This window comes from Coturnix japonica, chromosome 26, assembly GCF_001577835.2.
Source record: "Coturnix japonica isolate 7356 chromosome 26, Coturnix japonica 2.1, whole genome shotgun sequence".
Lineage (NCBI taxonomy): Eukaryota > Metazoa > Chordata > Aves > Galliformes > Phasianidae > Coturnix > Coturnix japonica.
The window spans coordinates 1,736,355-1,753,848 of NC_029541.1; the positions used below are offsets into that span (position 1 = coordinate 1,736,355).

General features: G+C 56.6%; 1 protein-coding gene across 2 annotated transcripts; it reads left to right on the top strand.

The window, feature by feature from the left end:
* The first annotated feature begins 177 nt into the window (after positions 1–177).
* On the top strand, positions 178–17,119 carry KCNC4 (potassium voltage-gated channel subfamily C member 4). Of its 2 annotated transcripts, none has more exons than XM_015885084.2 (5): positions 178–448; positions 1,304–2,050; positions 5,431–6,367; positions 7,675–7,860; positions 11,275–11,863. In XM_015885084.2, exons 2-5 carry the CDS (start codon positions 1,400–1,402, stop codon positions 11,391–11,393), a joined length of 1,893 nt encoding a protein of 630 aa, XP_015740570.1. In that variant the 5' UTR covers positions 178–448; positions 1,304–1,399; the 3' UTR covers positions 11,394–11,863. The 2 variants fall into 2 exon arrangements, with proteins under 2 accessions (XP_015740570.1, XP_015740572.1); XM_015885086.1 differs by lacking the exon at positions 11,275–11,863 and adding an exon at positions 16,167–17,119 and having other exon boundaries at positions 180–448.
* Positions 17,120–17,494: the final 375 nt, after the last annotated feature.

Sequence of the window (17,494 nt, forward strand, 5' to 3'; positions counted from 1 at the left end):
CTTTGGCCTCAGGAGATGGGGCTGAGCTTCACCAGCCCCCAAGGGGATGGAAGAGCCCCCCTCAGGGAGGGGCTTTGGGGGGAGGTGGGATGTCGGTGCCCCGCGATACCCGCGGGCAAAGCTCCGGGGGGGGAGACATTTCCCGCAGGAGGAGAAGCGGAGATTCTCGGGGAGGGGTGGTCGTGGGAGGGGAGGAGGGCCGGGTCTGCCTGCTCTGCCCTGCTCCCCCCTCAGCCACCTGCCCGCACCCGGGGTCGCTCTCTCCTGACCTGAGGGACTGCGAGCCAGGGAGGGATGGGATCTGCTCGAGCCTCTGCCAAGAGCTGGCTTCAGATCCGCAGGCGGCTCCGGGCTGCATTTCCCCTCCGGAGCGAAGCGGAGCTGGGGTGCCCGGGGCTGACTGCTCGCTGACACTGAGCCCCCCCCGAGCCTCGCTGCACGCGGGGAGGTGAGCTGGGGGCCGGGGGGCTGAGGAGGGGGGAGTGGAAGGGACTGACGGATGGGCGTGATGGGGGGATGGAGGGAGGGATGCGGGGATGGAGGAGCGTGCCGGGAAGGGATGGGAGGATGGAGGGATGGAGGGCAGCGGTCGGAGATGTCAGGGGGGCGCTGGGGCGGGGGGGACATGTCGGGGCGGTGTCGGCCCCTGAAACCCCTCCGCCCGCTCCCAGCCCTATGAAACCCCCCGGGGAGGCGGCGGCGGCGGCGGATCTTCCCCGCTGAGAACCGGAGTAGCCCTCGCCGCTTCCAACCCCCCCCACCCCCGAGCCGGCCGGGCTGCGGCGCAACAGGGCCCTCCCGGGCCGCCCCCTCCTCCCCCGCTGCCACGGCCGCAGCCGCCTCGGGAGGGACGGGGGGGGCAGAGCATCCATCCCCCCCACTCCACCACCGCCACCGGGAAACGGGGAGGGGGGGGGGGCGGAGGGAGCGCGGAGCGGGAGGGGCGGGCGGCGGGCCCCCCCCGGCAACCGGCGCTGCAGGTACCGGGGTTCGTTCCCCTCTCCCGGCCTCCTCCATCCGGGTCGGACCCCTCCGACCCTCCACCCGCAGCTCCCCCCTCTCCGCCCGCCTCCACTTGTTGCTGCCTGCCGGGGCCGCGCTGGCTGCGGGCGGAGGGCGGATTTAATCCGGGGGGGGGGATGTGGGGGGGGGTGGCTTGAGAGGAGGTGGAGGTTGCAGCCTCCCCTGCCGGCCCCCGGCAGCCAGCGGTGTCCGGCTCGGCTCCATCCCGCTCCCCTCGCCCGGCGCCGGGGCTGGCGGAGGCCGGAGCGAAGGCTGAGCATCCCCGTTCTGCCCTCCCCAGTCCCATCGCTGCTCCCCTCGCCCGCCTCCGCCGACCCCCGGCTCCTCGCCCGGAGGAAGGGTGCGCGTAAAGCGCGTCTCCCGTCCACCGAAATCTATGATCAGCTCGGTGTGTGTCTCCTCCTACCGCGGACGCAAGTCGGGGAACAAACCACCTTCCAAAACATGCCTGAAGGAAGAGATGGGCAAAGGGGAAGACTCGGACAAGATCACCATCAACGTAGGGGGCACCCGGCATGAGACCTACAAAAGCACCCTACGGACTTTGCCGGGCACCCGCCTGGCCTGGCTCGCCGACCCCGATGCCCAAAGCAATTTTGACTTTGATGGTAAAAGCAATGAGTTCTTCTTTGACCGTCACCCCGGGATCTTCTCCTACGTCCTCAACTATTACCGCACTGGCAAGCTGCACTGCCCGGCTGATATCTGTGGGCCTCTCTTCGAGGAGGAGCTCACCTACTGGGGCATCGATGAGACCGACGTGGAGCCCTGCTGCTGGATGACGTACCGCCAGCACCGCGATGCTGAAGAGGCCCTGGATATCTTTGAGAGTCCTGAGCCTGGAGGAGGGGCTGGAGGAGAGGAACCCGAAGAGGAAGGGGGTAGAGAGATGGCCCTACAACGCCTGGGCATGGAGGACAGGCCGTCGGGGGCGGCGGGGGCTGCTGGAGGGGGTGGCTGCTGTCGGAATTGGCAGCCCAGGATGTGGGCGCTCTTTGAGGATCCCTATTCATCCAAGGCAGCAAGGGTAAGCTCCCATAATGTGCTGGTGAGTAGAGTTGGGGCCGTGCTGCGGGTGCGTCTCCATCTCCAAGAGTGGGATGGACTCTTCATTGCGTGTCGTGCTCCTGGCCTTCTGCCACCCCATGGGAAGCTCCGCTGGGTATCCCATTCCTGACCATCTCCCATCCCACGGGAGACCTCTTCCATCATCTTCCCATCCCTTCTCAATGCGGGCTGAGGCTGGGGGTCCCCTTCACACCCATGGGTGCTGCTGAGCACCTCCTGGCCTGTCACAGAGGTGTGGGACTGTCTGGGAGAGCCCTTGGCAGGGCTGAGCCCTGGCAGAGTTTCAGGATGCTCTAGGACAGACAGGACTGCTTCCTCTTGCTTGTGTGCAAGCATACACTGCAAAACAGCACTTAATGGGACTGTGCCCTGTGCCAGCAGGTGCTGGGTAGGGAAACACCAAAATCGGGTCCTGAAGTAAATGGGATCCTTGCCTTTGTCTGCAGGGAGCTCGTACCCCTCTTCAGGCCTCAGAGGTGCCCCATGCAGCCCTGCTGGTGCCCTGCACCCTTGGCCCCCCACTGTCACCACGTCGATGCAGCCCACGCGCAGCATACGGTCCCCATCAGCACGTGTGAGCACAGGCTGACAGCTGCAGCTCTATCTCACACACACACACACACACACACACACACACAACCCTCTCAGAATCACAGGATCACAGCACAGTTGTGTTGGAAGGGATCTAAAACATCACCCAGCCCAATCTCTGCCATGGGTCGGCTCCCAACCAGCTCAGGCTGCTCAGGTCCAGCCATGGCCTCGTGCACTCTGTGGATGTGGATCACAGCTCTGTGCAGCAGGGCTGTACATTCAGCCACATTGCAGAAGACCCCCAGGCACCATTTGCCCCCATTGAGGCCATGTTGGCTGTTGCTGTCCTCCGTGTGCCTTAGCAGAGCTTCCAGAAGGATCTGCTCCGTGACCTTGCAGGACACTGAGGTGAGATTGGCCGACATCCCCATGTCTTCCTTTTTCCACCCTTCCCCTTTTGCAGTCAATGGGAGCTTTGCTGAACTGCCACAGTGTCTGAAATGACAGAGAGTGGCTCAGCATTCACCCCCAATTCTCCCCCAACCCTTCCATGCACCTCATACACTCCCTATGTGTATTTGGAATCCTTACACATCTGCAGCCCGCAGTGGGCATCTCCTCATGCTCCCATCCCCTGCCTTTGGGTTCTCTGGGCTCACAGCACATTATGGGCACTGCCTTCCAGAGCACCTCCCCTCCCCAGTGCACTTAGATCATCCCCAAAGCGCTGCCCACTGACCCCTGACACCTTCCTTCCCCATTTCAGGGCCATTTGGCCCCATTCATGCATGATCCCCCCACTGTACCCACACCACACATACACACATGTGGGCATTTGGGAGTGAAATGAATTCTGGATGCCTTTAGAGGTGCAAAAACCCATCAATGGTAAGAAATCCTGGAGGCATTTCCCACCCAGCAGCAATGCACAGGGCAGGGGGTGGCAGTGTTGAAAGGCCTTGAATTCCAAACGAAGAACCACAGCACCAAAATGATGGAGCAGGGCAGTTCAGTTTGGGTTTCTGTGTTCTGTGCTGAGCTGCTATAGGAAAGGCATTTGCTAAGCAGAGAAGCACTGACCCATTCTGAGGTCCCCCTGCTCCTTGGCACAGGGTCAGTGCTGGCTGCAGGGGTTTGGGGCTGCAGAACATCCCATGGCAGGGACCTGGCAGCAGGGGAAGGAGTTCAGCCCTGCATCCAGTGACAGCAGTGACTAGGAGTCTCAGGGGCTGAATTCCTCCGTTCTTTGCTCCTCCTCACACCTGGAGCAGCCCCTGGAGCCCTGAGTCAGTTGGTTCGTGGCTATTTCCATCTCCCTCTCCCTCCACCATCTCTCTCCCAGCATCTGGTTAGATGCCATCCAAGCTTAGCATCGATCTCCACTGTTCCCCATTGGAAGCTGCTCTGGTTGTGGTCTTAGATCTGCTTCTCCTATCTCTATCTCCTCCTGCTTTTCCCTTTGCAGCCCTGGCCTTGTGCCCATTGGGATCTCCATGCTGGGGACCCCATGGAGGGAGATGGTTTTTTTGGGGGTGATCAGCCATCCCAAGCTGCATCCAAACACCAGGATCATCATCTGCAGGTCCTGGGGAGCTCATTTAGTGGGACTCACAGCGCTGTGTCGGTGGTTGCTGTGTATAGACATGGATTCTGTGTTATTTTTAAGACATTTGCGATTTAAGACATAAAGAGATTGGAGCAAAACAGAGGTTAGAGCTGGGCTGGCTCAGGTCAGGTCTTCAGCTGACACTGAACTGCAGCAGCGCTGTTGATGAAGGGGGGGTGGCACTGATGGCACTGGCTGTGAACCTGACTCCTATTTTTAGAGGATGCTGTTGCTCCTGGGGCTGTCAGCTCTCACCTCCACGCCTCACACAGCAGCTCTGTTCCATTGCCTGAGTCTTTGCTCCTTTGGGGCAGTGCAGGGTCTCACCATCAGGTTCTGCTTTGGGGTAGGAAGCGTTTCATCCCATCCCTGTGCCAGCATCCATCACTGGGGGGAGAATCATCTTCCATAGGTTTCTCCATTGATTGGAATCTGAACTTCACACCTCACTTTGGGAGGGAGGGATGATGTTCATCTCTATGCCAGACCCATGTGTGTTTGCCCTTGGGGACACCGGGTGAGGATGCTCTCACTTTACCACCAGTGCTGGGGCATCTATTGTTTCTCCATCATGACTCAGGGCTGTCTCCTCTGCTGATTCACTCCAGCCAATGACCCGGGCTGTTGCCTCCAGCAGCTCGTGGTGCAGAGAGCAGCCAGACAGGGTTTGCAATGCTGTGAGCCACGCAGTGGGAGCAGCAGATTGCAGCTGTGTTAGCAGCAAAGGGCGCTGGAGCAAGATCTGCTCCCATGGAGCCAAATTAGCCCTGGAGGGAGGAAGATGGAGATGGAGGTGAGGATGGAGGTGGAGGTGGAGGTGGAGGTGATGAGGACACGCGCTTTCCCGTGTCCCAGACCTCACATTAGGTTCATGGAGTAACAGAGCACCCAAACAACACAACCTCCCCATCCTCCACCCTTGGTTGTGAGGTGGGTGGCACAGCACAGCTCTCAGGGTGTTTTGAGCCTCATTTTTGTATCAGATGAGGACATCTCCCATCTCTGCTGTTGCCATTTGCTTGCAGGGATGAGAAGAGCTGCACTAAACTCAGCTGACACCAGCAGCATGCCTCAGGCTGCCCTGCAGGTATCATCGTGGCTCTCCATAACATCACTGCTCTCCCCAGCCAGGTAACCCAAATCTTTCCATGCATCACCAGGTAGTTCAGCTAACAGCTCGGCTAATTCTGCATTTGCAGGTAGTTGCTTTTGCCTCGCTCTTCTTTATCCTGGTCTCCATCACCACCTTCTGCCTGGAGACACACGAGGCCTTCAACATCAACGTCAACGTGACGGAGACCCTCGTGGTGGGCAACACCACGACCATCCTGCTGACGCACAAGGTGGAGACGGAGCCCATCCTCACCTACATCGAAGGCGTCTGCGTCCTCTGGTTCACCCTGGAGTTCCTGGTTCGTATCGTCTGCTGCCCAGATAAGCTGCTCTTCATTAAGAACATGCTCAACATCATTGACTTTGTGGCCATCTTGCCCTTCTACCTGGAGGTTGGGCTTAGTGGTCTGTCCTCCAAAGCTGCCCGGGACGTGCTGGGTTTCCTGCGTGTGGTTCGTTTCGTCCGGATCCTTCGGATCTTCAAGCTGACCCGGCACTTTGTGGGCCTCCGTGTGCTGGGCCACACGCTCCGGGCCAGCACCAATGAATTCCTGCTCCTCATCATCTTCCTGGCTTTGGGGGTCTTGATTTTTGCCACCATGATCTATTACGCCGAGCGGATCGGAGCCAAGACGTCTGACACCAGCGGGAGCGACCCGACTCACTTTAAGAACATCCCCATCGGGTTCTGGTGGGCCGTGGTGACGATGACGACGCTGGGCTATGGTGATATGTACCCCAAAACCTGGTCGGGCATGGTGGTGGGTGCTCTCTGTGCGCTGGCCGGGGTGCTCACCATCGCCATGCCTGTGCCCGTCATTGTCAATAACTTTGGGATGTACTATTCTCTGGCCATGGCCAAGCAGAAGCTGCCAAAGAAGAAGAAAAAGCATATACCCCGTCCAGCCCCGATGGACTCCCCCACCTACTGCAAATCTGAGGAGAACTCCCCCCGTAACAGCACCCAGAGCGACACCTGCCCATTGGCGGTAGAGGAAGGGGTGGCTGAGCGGAAGCGGTCAGGTGAGACCCCAAAGGTGGGGCAGAGGGAGGGGGAGACATCTGAGAGCCCCCCAAGGCTGCAGAGCTGTTCCCATATGCTGCCATGGGCTCTCAGGGTGCTGAGGTCTTGGTGCAGAATGGGACACCTGGGTATGAGGAGTGGTGTTGGTGGATCACCCGCTAGAGCTGGGCACAGGGGAAGGGCCGTATTCTGCTCTCCAAATCACCTTGTTGTGACTCAGGTTGTCCCTGCCTGGTGTCCATCCTCCTTACCCTGACAGAGGTAAGACCACTGACCCAACTCCCATAGACCGCAGACCCAGCTCTTGTTGACTGTCATCCCAACCCCTGTCTCACTTTGGTAATGTCCCTGGGGTCGGTTTTCTTTTCCTTCCTCACACTGTAAGGGGAGAAATCACACCAGGGCGTGCTTCACCAGAGCTGATCACTCCATAGGTACTGCCTGGGGCCTGACCTCACTTTCCCATTCATCCCCTATGAGACGTGGTCTCCTTGCATAGTGAGCCCAGTGCTGCCCAGGCAGGAGCAAAAACAGCCTCCATGCATTTGTACTTTGGTCTCATGCACTGAGCTGGAGTTTTGGGGCATTCCCAGTGTGTTCTTCTGTTAAAAGGAGGGATGTCCCTGACTCTGCATAGCCCAGCTATGGGCAGCATCACTTGGGTACCCAGCCTTGGCATTAACTGTTTATGGGTAAATGAAATGGGAGATGCCATGCTGTGTGCTGTCCCAACATGGTGTTGGTCCTGAAGCACTTCACTTGTGGGGGCACAAGGAGGTTCCAATGCCCTCTATGGGGTTTCCTTTATAAATATGTCTTTCCCAAGTGCTTGCACAGCCCATCTGCCCCAGGAGACCCCGCAGTGGGGAGCAGGAGGTGCTGTCAGGCCCATTCATTCACCCCAGCACTGATTCAGGAACTCAAGACAGCATCTTCTTAGATGGCAACCCAGAGTCAGGTGCTGTAAATCCCCCCTATTGCAGCTCCTATTGCAGATGGTGTGTATTTGGAAGAGCAAATTCCCATCAGCTGTGGGGGTGGATTTCAATGACCCAGGGGGGTTTCTCCCCCAGCTGGTCCTATGCAGCCCAAAAAACACCCAGTTGTTTTCTACTCTGGGCTAAGATTTAACATGGTTCTGCTTCTCTGGTAGCTGTAATTTAGCTTGGATGCGCCTGGATTATTGGCAGCTGCTCTAAGCCACCTATGAGCTTGTTGTAGGGTCTGATGAGCCCCTTCTGACCACTCTGAGCACATTGCTTTACAGGTTCTCCCTGCTGATGGCTTTCTGCTGCCTTTCTCATAGACTCCAAGCAGAACGGTGAGGCCAATGTGGTGCTGTCAGATGAGGAGCAGCCACTGTCCCCATCCGACGAGGAGAAGCGGCCCATGCGACGCTCGAGCACCCGCGACAAGAACAAGAAATCCTCCACGTGCTTCCTCCTGGCTACGGGTGACTTCTCCTGCACAGCAGATGGAGGCATCCAGAAAGGTACAGTCAGGGCTGGGAGCTGTGGGCTGGAGATGAGGCTTATTGCATCCGTTTGAGGCTGGGGTTCATCTCCATCTGCCTGCCTGGCTCTTCTCTGCTCCCTCCATTTCCAGGTCCCCCCAAGTCCCTTCATCTCTCTGTCTCTCTACCTGCTTCATCTCCATCCATTGTGTCCCTCTGTGGTAGCTTTTACCTCCTTGTTTTCTCCCCCCCTGATTGCTGCTGTTTGGGGTCTGGGAGCTGATGCTTGTCACACTGGGGACAGCCCCATTCTCTGCTCACCCACCTCAGGGTGCTGTGCCCCTCCTGGGGAGGTGATGAGGCTGTGGCTGAAGCAGGTCAGAAGGTTTTCAATAGGGAAAAAGAGTCTGTGGTCTTTTCTCTGTCCTTTCCCTCTCCTCCTCTGTTGCCTTTTGGTGGCTTTGAGCGTGGGGAACCGTGCTGTGTCAACTGCTGCCTTGCCAAAAGGGCTGCCAGGAAGGCTGTCTCCTCCTGATTTGGATAGTGAGATTTGGGAAGTGTTGGGGGAAAACTGTGGGTGAGACCAGCCAGGAAAACACAGAGCTCTTCTTCCACTGACAAAGAGACAGTCGTCTTCAGTCGGGTCCCTTCACATCTCCTGCCCACCTGGATCCACAGGATTTACCTGCACCCTGGGTTGATCCACAGCTCAGTTCTTTAGTTGTGCAGTTTTCTTGCTCTCTTCTATGTCCGAGGGGGTGTGGGAGGATGCAGAGCTGCAGCACTGACCTACTTCTCCCTTCTCAGCACCGCTTAACCCCACTTAGTCCCTCACCCTCATGCATGGGAGCTGGGCCAGGCAGGGAACGGGATGATGCTGTACTTTGCAAGCCCTCAGTCTATTGCTTGCCAAAGAGGAAGGGTTTCATTTTGGGGGCTGTGACCCCCAGTTGTGGTGCTTTGGTTCATCCCACACCCCCCGGTGCCTTTTTCTCCCTGGGTTCTGGCAGCCCTGGAGTTGTGGGTTGGCATTTGGGGCTGGTGGCAGTTATTGTATTAGCAGAAGCAAATTGGTTGCGTTCTCCTGGGAAATCAAGGATTCCCTTTGGTGTTCCCACACAACCTCCTCCCTTGAAAAGAGGGGGGGGAAAAATAAAAGCTACATTCATTTTTGGGCAGCAGAGCATTATACAAACACATGCTTTAAGTTCTCAGTGCTCTGCCTGGAAGTGCTGTTTGCTCTCAAGCTGGGCTTATTCCTCACTGCTACCTAAAGAGAAGAGGGGAGGGGTGATGCTTCTACCCTGGGGAGGACACAGGAAGGGATGGGGGGAGGATGGAAGCCCGTGCTGCCTTCATCCTTGGGAGATGCTGAAGTCAGGCAGCTCTTCAGCTGATGAATTGCAGCTGGGCCCCATTGAAGCCAATGGAAGATCTGACTGCTGAGTGCGGCTCTTGCTGGGCTCCCAAATGACATGACTTGGGTTGGGATGGAAAGGACCTCAAAGACCAAGAAATAAGGCCAGGAAATTAATATTGCTGTTATTTTCCTTGTGTGGTGGCAGCTAGAGCTCTTCAGAAGGGCACCACGCTGGTCTCTGGGTGACTCTTCTTCCTGTGGGTATCAGAGCGTTTTATTGCAATTAGAACTGGGTGGGTCGCTCAATCTCACACAGCAACGTGAGACCCTTTGGGAAGGGAAAACCTCAGTGCTTGTGCCATTGGGGACAGGCAGGTGGGACTCTGGTTCAGGCCAATGTCTTCCATAGTGACATACCCCATTGTGGGCAGAGCAGCCTCCCTATGCTCATGCCTGAGGGCACTGGGAGCTGCAGAGCACCTCTTCCTGATTTATCTCCTGCTGGGGCTGTTTGTTCTGGTACCGGGATGCTGGCAGCTCTGCACATTGAGATGAGCTTGGTTCGGAGCCCGATTTGCTGATGGCCATCTGTCAGATGCTGGGACAGGTACCCATGTCTGTACAAGCTGTGGGAATGGGGCTGCTTCAGGAATGTCTGCAGGTCTTGGCCTCTATGGTTGGAGCACTGATGCCAACAGTTGGTTTCTTTAGGGGCAGCTCAAACAGAAATCAACCCTGCCCATCACCCCATGGATAGAGCCAGAGTGCAGTGTGACACTTGCATAGTGTTTGTCTTGCGTCCCTTTGGCTGCTTACAGTGGGGTCACCTTCCTTCCTCCCTGCTGCTGGGGGTTGCTGCAGACCCCTTATCTTCCTCCAGCAATGCATCCTGCTGGGATATGGGTATAGGCACGGCTCTATCTTGGCACCTGAGCACACATCCTCTGCTTTCATGTAGGGATATGGAGGTGTGGGACAAGGCCAGCAGCAAGCAAGGTGTGTTAGGATGGTCTAGGAACAGCAAGGCAGAAACCAGAGCAGCCCTTCCAGAGAGGGAATGGAGATAATGGGATTCACCACCCAGCACTACAAAGCACCACATTGAGCAGAGCCCAGCTCATCACAGCACTGATTTCCCTCTATTAGTGCAGAGCCATGCCTGGCATGTGGACCGAGTGCTCATGTGAGTGCAGCATCTGCTGGTGATGCTCGGCTGGGAGGGAGCAGGGACAAACCCACGTTTGCACAGGGACATGAGTGTGTGTGTGTGTGTGTGTGTGTGTGCAAGCAGCAGGCGGGCACCAGGCTGCTGGTAAATGCACACGTGTTGCTGGGCTCTGCTGCCTGCTTGCATTACCCCATCCCCATCTGCTGCTGGCTCAAAGCATGTGTGAGCATGCACGTGCACCGCAAGGATTTGCATCACAGCAAAGCTGGCCTGCAGCTCGGTGGAAGCCCCAGTGGCCTTTGGAGCTGGGCAGACATCACAGCTTGGGGCTCATGTGGGACCCCTGGTTTTGCTTTTGGCCTAGGAGAAGATCTGGCTGTTGCTTTTCCATCTGAGCCCAAGCAGTTTCTGGCTATTGGGGGGGTATGCGAAGGGCTCCACGCTTATAGACATGGAAATGTTTGCTTTTCAATGTGCTTGTTCATAGGAAACCCTGAGTGTTCCTACCTGCTCCTCTGCATGCAGAAAGGTGTCAGCAGCAGCTTGCTGCTTAACAGTCCAGAGCTGGGGGAACCGCTCCTTCCAAATCCCACATTCCTTTGAGTTCTGCTGCTTTTCCCCAATCACTTCAGCCCACAACCTGCCCGGATCCATCTCTCATTCAGACACCAGGCCCTCTTACCCCCCAGGCCCAGCAGTGGGGTGATGCAGTGCCCCACAACCAGCACAGCTCCACGCTGTGGGGCACCCCATGGAGTAGGGGTGGCTGTGGGGTGCAGGGTGGGGGGAGAGGGCTCAGCAGGTTCTTAGAGGCTGTAAGGAGCAGCATTGCTCTTTCTGGATCTCTTGGGGAGGGGGTTTATAGCGTTCAGGTGTGGGGCTGAATGCGGCTCTAACCTCTCCTCTGTCCCTTTTCTTCACAAAGGCTATGGAAAATCCCGGAGCTTAAGCAGCATAGATGGTGTGGCAGGACCTGCAGGGGGGTTGGCTCCCCTGGCCTCACGCTACAGCTCTCCCTGCTCCCCCGTCCCCTCCATCCTTTAAATGCCACCCGGATCCTGCTTTGTGTGTTGGCTGCACGCTCCCCGTGTCGCTCTGTCCCCCCCAATCCCTGTGATGCTGTGTCCCCACTGATGCCCAGGATGTCCCCATCACCAAGAAGTGGGCCCTGACCTGCAGCCCACCCTGTTCCTTTGCCTGCAGACAGGACCCCCGACGTCTCCATGCACTTCTTCCTCTTGTCTCCGTGCTTTTGGAACAGCCCCCATGGGGGTGGGAGGGGCTGATCAGTGTTTTTAATGCCTTGGAAACCTCACTCATCCCCAATGTGGTCCCTTCCCGTGGCCCTGTTGCACTTGGGCTGGGAATGCAAGAAGGATGCATTGACTCATCGAATTACATATTGTCGTGCTGGAAATGGCTGAGTTCATCTCATTTTAGGGCTCTTTTTTTCAAACAGCCTCCAATTTCTGGAGGCACCAGATGAATAAATCTCTATTCCCTGCCCAGCAGCACTTCCCCTCTTGTTTGGTGCTTTTTCTGTGCTTCACTCTGCTTCTCTGCTTGTGTCTGCTTCTCTGTCTGATTGGGGGGGTGGTCTCAGGGAGGGGTGGGGGTTTTGCCACCTCAATGTCAGCCCCTTGTAATTGGGGGGGGATGGGGGATAAAGGGTGAGATGGGGGTGGATGGGTCCCTAAAGAGCTGGGAGTTGTGGGGAGGGGAGTGTGATGGAAGAGCTGGTGGTGCCCCAGTGCTCTGCTGGGATGGGTTTGGGATGTGGGGTACAGCATCCTATGGGGATGTGGATGTGGATGGATCCCATGGAGTGGGATGGGGCTCATGGCATCCCCTCCTACGAGGGTGAGGTCTCAGTGCATCCTCCCCTTGGATCACTCCATGCACTTGGAGCAGGAGGAGCTGAGATTCACCCCCCCCCACTTGAGTCCATACAAGGCACAAGGTGACCCTCCGTGCTTTCCTTGGGCTCAGAATCATAAATGATTTACCCAAGGTCGTGTGCTGGTGTTGGGGATGAGCTGAGCAGAGCCGGCAGCCCTGCATGGTGCAGAAAGGCTCCAGGTTTGGAGGAGGCATTGGGAGCAGAGGATTAACCCCAGCAGCCTCAGGTTTGGTGTGGTAAACCCTGTTTGTAGCACAGTGTTGATCCTTGGTTTCCTGTTAGAGCCAACGTGGAGCCACGCTTGGCAATTTTTAGCCTTGGCTGTTATGCAACTCGGTGGAAGGCATGACTAATGTGCAAAAGCTCCTCTAAAACAACAGGGCCCCGAATGGGAGACAGAGGCATTTCTGTGGGAGGCACCAAACTGGTGCAAAACCCACAGCATCTTCGCTCTCCTTCCTCCCCCCCTCCGCTTCTCCTTCCTCTAATAGCACTTTGGGGGCAGCGGGGTGCTGGGATTTTCGGGTGAGGTCCCAGTGGGTTTTGGGGGGTGAGAGAGCAGGGGTTAATCCCACTGCTAAGGATAGAAGAGGAGCCGTGCTGGATCAGAGCTAAATGGCTCCGCAGCCTGGAGTCTTATCACAAACAGTGGCCAAAATTGGCTGCCTGGAGAATAGGATAAGAATAGAGTCGAGTGAATACGATACTTCCCCCAAATATCCTCCCAGCCACTTGTCTATGTTTAGGGATCTGGAAAGCAGCGAGCATTCCGGCTCAGTTAAAACGCACCAGGAGAAAGCAAGGTGGTTTGATTTATACTTGACAGAGGGGATCGATAGATAGCAGGAGGGGCAGCCTCTGCCCTGCTATGAAAACAGGGCTTAAAAACTCAGCAGTGTGCAGTGGTTGAACTGCAATGGTTGAGCTGCAGTGATGGTTGAGCTGCAATGACTGAGCTGCAGTAGTTGAGCTGTAATGATGATGCAGTGGCTGAGCTGCAGTGATGGCTGAGCTGCAGTGACTGGGATGCATTGGTTGAGCAGCAGAGGTTGAACTGCAGTAGCTGAGCTGCAGTTGTTGCACTGCAGTGGTGGAGCTGCAGTGATGGTTGAGTTGCAGTGACTGGGATGCATTGCTTGAGCTGTAGTGAATGATCTGCAGTTGCTGAAGTGCAGTAATTGAGCTGCAATGATGTTTGAGCTGCAGTGACTGTGATGCAGTGGCTGAGCTGCAATGATGGTTGAGCTGCAGTGACTGGGATGCAGTTGTTGAGCAGCAGAGGTTGAACTGCAGTAGCTGAGCTGCAGTTGTTGCACTGCAGTGGTTAAGCTGCAGTGATGGTTGAGCTGCAGTGATGGTTGAGCTGCAGTGACTGAGATGCATTGGTTGAGCTGCAGTGACTGCACTGCAGTGGCTGAGCTGCAGTGATGGTTGAGCTGCAGTGACTGGGATGCAGTCGTTGAACTGCAGTAGTTGAGCTGCATTGATGTCTGAGCTGCAGCAGTTGAGTTGCAGTGATGGCTGAGCTGCAGTGGCTGATCTTGCTGTTGCCCTTCTGGCCCTAAAGGCAGAGCTGTGTCCTGTCCTGCTCAGCTGTTGGGCACTGCAGGATGCTGTGCTCCGGGTGCCTCATCCCTGCATGCAGCACAGCACCAGGGAGAGCTGCATCCTGTGCTCCTCTTGCCATCACAGCTGCAGGTGCTGCTCCATAGCAGGGCTGAGCTTAGGGCTGCTCTTCCCACCTGCAGAGCTCCATGCTGCGATCTGTATCCCTGCACCCCCCCATCTGTCTGTCTGCTGAGCTGAGCAAGCAGCTCATCCTTAGGAGCTGGGGTGAGTTTGGGGCAGTGCCCCCATCAACCCCCATCTGCTTTTCTTGCTCCCAGGGCCTCGGATGGCCGTCCTGCATCGCAGCAGGGTTGCGTGCAAAGTATTAATTGTTATTGCTGCAACAACTGCTCTGTTTCTCAGGAGATGCCCGAAAGAGGCAGGAAAATAGAAAGGTCTGTCAAGCAGCGGGGCGGGAGGTGAAGATGTCAGGAGAGTAATTGCTCTACCCAGAAGCAGCCTGGTTCTGACTTCCCCTGACTGCCAGGAAAAAATCCTCGGTGCTTATGTGATGGCAATGAAATGATAGAGAAAAAAAACAAGAAAGCAGCTGTAGCCTTTGCCCGTGCTGACGAGGAACACAGAGAGAGCAGAGGCAGATGCAAAATAAGATGCAGCTGAGCTTAAAAATAGAGCCTCCCCCTCCCACCTCCCAGTCCGGTGCTCTGTTCCTCTGCTTGGGCAGTGAAGGAGCAGATTGAGGCTCACCCCAATCTATGCAGTGTTGGGTGAGGATTGGGGTCCTATCCCCCCCCTCCCTGTTAAAGCATAGAGAATAAAAGCATCCTATGGATTGCTGTGGGTTGGACCCAAATGCTTTTCTCCATCCCATTGTGTCTGCACCATGGGGTCTGGTTGGATGCTTCACCTGCACAACCTCTTGTCCTCAAACAGAGCATAAAAGAAATAGGAAAAACCACCTGCAGAATAAGGGTAGGACCTACCCAAACGCTGTGCTGGGGCAGGAGGTGGAGGCAGAGATGGGGCTGTCCATGGGGAGATCCATTAGGAGGAAAGCAGGCATTTTGGGGGGCAGCTCCTCCTGCAAATCAAATTGGGGCCAGGTCTCAGCTGGGAAGGGTTGATTCACACTGGAGCCATTGGGTGAGGTTGGGTGCAGGCAGGAGGGTGGTTTTCTTGCAGTGGCTTTGTCTGGGGACAGAGATGAAACCCAATTCTCCTCTGTTGTTATTTATTTGTAATGGCACTGATTTCTCCATGGCTGCTGAGCTGCTTCCCAAGGCACTCCCGGGGGGGATGAGGGCAGCAGGTCTGAGCTCACACATGTAACAGCTCTGAGCAGGGAGGAGGAGGAGGAGATGGGAGTTAAAAGCTGGGTTGTGTCGCTGGGAAATCAATAGAGCTGCTGGGGATGCTCCAGCTGGCCCAGGGAGACACAGAGAGATTCCAGCTGCTCTCCAAAGTGGGAGCAGCCACGGATCAGCAGCTGCATCCCACCCATATTTATGTATATGGATGAAGGAGGATCCCCAAAGCAGCCCATCATTGGGGAGTTACGGGCTGTAATCCCCAGTGTTTTAAGGGATGTAGCATTGAAATGATGGTGCTTATGGAGAGCCCAACCCACAGCAGAAGACGATGGGAAGCCAAGTTTTGGAGCTGCAAGGGATGAAAGGAGCCTTGAGAGCCCAGTGTTGGGTTCTGCAGTGATATGGCTGGGAGGAAAGGGCAGCCCTGTGCTTATCAATAGGATCAGAGCTGTCTCCCAGCCTGACGGCCCTTGGCAACCTGGCACACACGGGTATGGGCGGTGTTGTGACTCAGAGCTCCAATCAATGTTAATTAATTCAATGATAACGAATGAGAAAGAGAGAGAGAGAGTGAAAAATAAACCACTGCAGGATATTAATGCACTCAGCTTGGCTTTGGGACATCTGGCTAAGGGTTGGGTTGGAGACTTTGGTCCCATCCTGGAGGATGCAGTGAGGATGATGGTTTCCCTCTGCTCTTTGTTCTTTAACCCCAACTCCAGTACTGGTAGAGAACCAAGGAGGAACCGAGGTGGAGGCATTCCCTGTGTCCCCATCCCTATGTCTGTTTCTCTTTGGTTCTCCACCCATTTCCATCTTGGCTGAGGGTCTCTGGGCCCATTTAAAGGCATTTTAAAAACAGTTTATTGAAGGAACAGCTGCAATTTCTCCCTCTGGAGAAGGCTGTATCCCTTTGCACTGTGCTTTCTGCACCCTATGAAGTGCCGGTCCTCATATCTCTCTCCCTCTCTTTCCCCACAAACAGCTGATGGAAGCGGTGCCCAACGCTGTGTTTAATACCTCTGTCTTCTATTGCAGACACCTGCCAAGACGTCCTCTCTTCCAGTTACCCCCAGGGTGAGGTGGTCACCTTCTCCTGAGCCCCAGCTGGATGCAGGCAGCACCCCAGCGAGGGACGTGTGCCCCGAGGGATGCTCTCCCTGAAGCTAAGGGATGTTTGCCCAAAGGGATTCATTCCCTGAGGCCCAGGGGTGCTACCCCATGGCTCCAGGATCCTCTCCCTGAGGCTGAGTGATGCATTCCCCTACAGATGCTCTCCCCACAGCACAGGGATGCTCTCCCCATGGCCAAGGGGTGCTCTGCCCAAGGGAGATGCTGTCACCGGTGCCAAGGGGTGCTCCCCCCAAACCCGAGGGATGCTCTGCCCCAGGGGCGCTCTCCCTGAGGCCAAGGGATGCTCTCCCACTGAGCTTTGCCTGCCCCATGCAGCGACCCAAAGCTCTGGCTGCCATCCCCATGGCTGGAGAAGTGGGGTTTGGCAGCCACGTCCCCTGCTGAAGAGGGGCAGTGGGGGGCTCCCTGCCTGCTGCCAGCCCCACTGTGCTCTGCCCCATCCTCTGCCCCTGCTTTCGGACACGAGCCCCAGCTGCTGCCATCCTGCTGATGTGACCCAGCCGGAGCCCTGCCAGCTGCTCACCCCTCGCTCCTGCACAGTGCCCCATCCACGCTCTGACCACCTCCATTGCCAAACTGGGGCTCTCCTCCACGCTGGGTGCCACACATGGGGTGCTGTGCCATCACGGGGTGGGCTGGGGGGATGGGGATGGGAAGCAATAGGGGATGGGGACGGGTGCTGAGGTGGGGGTGAGCCTGGCTGGCCTGAAAGGGTCGGTGTCTTTCTAATGCTGTTCCATATCTCTGTGATGAAGGCAATACTACTCCCATTTCCTCTGTCCTGTACGCATGCCTCTCCCTGTCCAGCCGCACTAGAGTTCGAATAAAGACATCCATGAGCTGAGTCAGCTCCCACACCCCCTGCCTTGGCGTGTCCCTCCTTGCCCAAGGATCGCGGTCCCGGCGGCCGTGCTGTCCTCACATTGGATCAGAGCCCTCTTGGAAAGCTCACGTTAATTGCAACATCTTCATTTGGTGGAGGGAAGCACTGCAGAGCTGACCAATGCATCGCCCCTCCCTGCTCTGAGCAGCAAAGCTGAACTAATCAGCAGTAAGGCCGTAGCTCTGCCATCATTAGGTTTCAGAGTGAACGCCGCATGGAGGTGAAGGGGTGCAGCTCTCCAGGCTGCATGGGCAGAGGGCAGCAGAGCCAAGCAGGCAGCACGAGGCTGATTCACACGTGGGGATCTCCCACCTTTCAGATCTGAATGGCTCCAGAGGTGGGTTAGAGC

Bases quoted from the DNA above. Each gene is read 5' to 3' on its own strand.
- KCNC4 (XM_015885084.2), top strand. From the start codon at position 1,400: ATGATCAGCTCGGTGTGTGTCTCCTCCTACCGCGGACGCAAGTCGGGG. The intron at 2,051-5,430 runs GTAAGCTCCCAT...CTGCATTTGCAG, and splicing joins ATTCATCCAAGGCAGCAAGG to GTAGTTGCTTTTGCCTCGCT. The intron at 6,368-7,674 runs GTGAGACCCCAA...CCTTTCTCATAG, and splicing joins GGCTGAGCGGAAGCGGTCAG to ACTCCAAGCAGAACGGTGAG.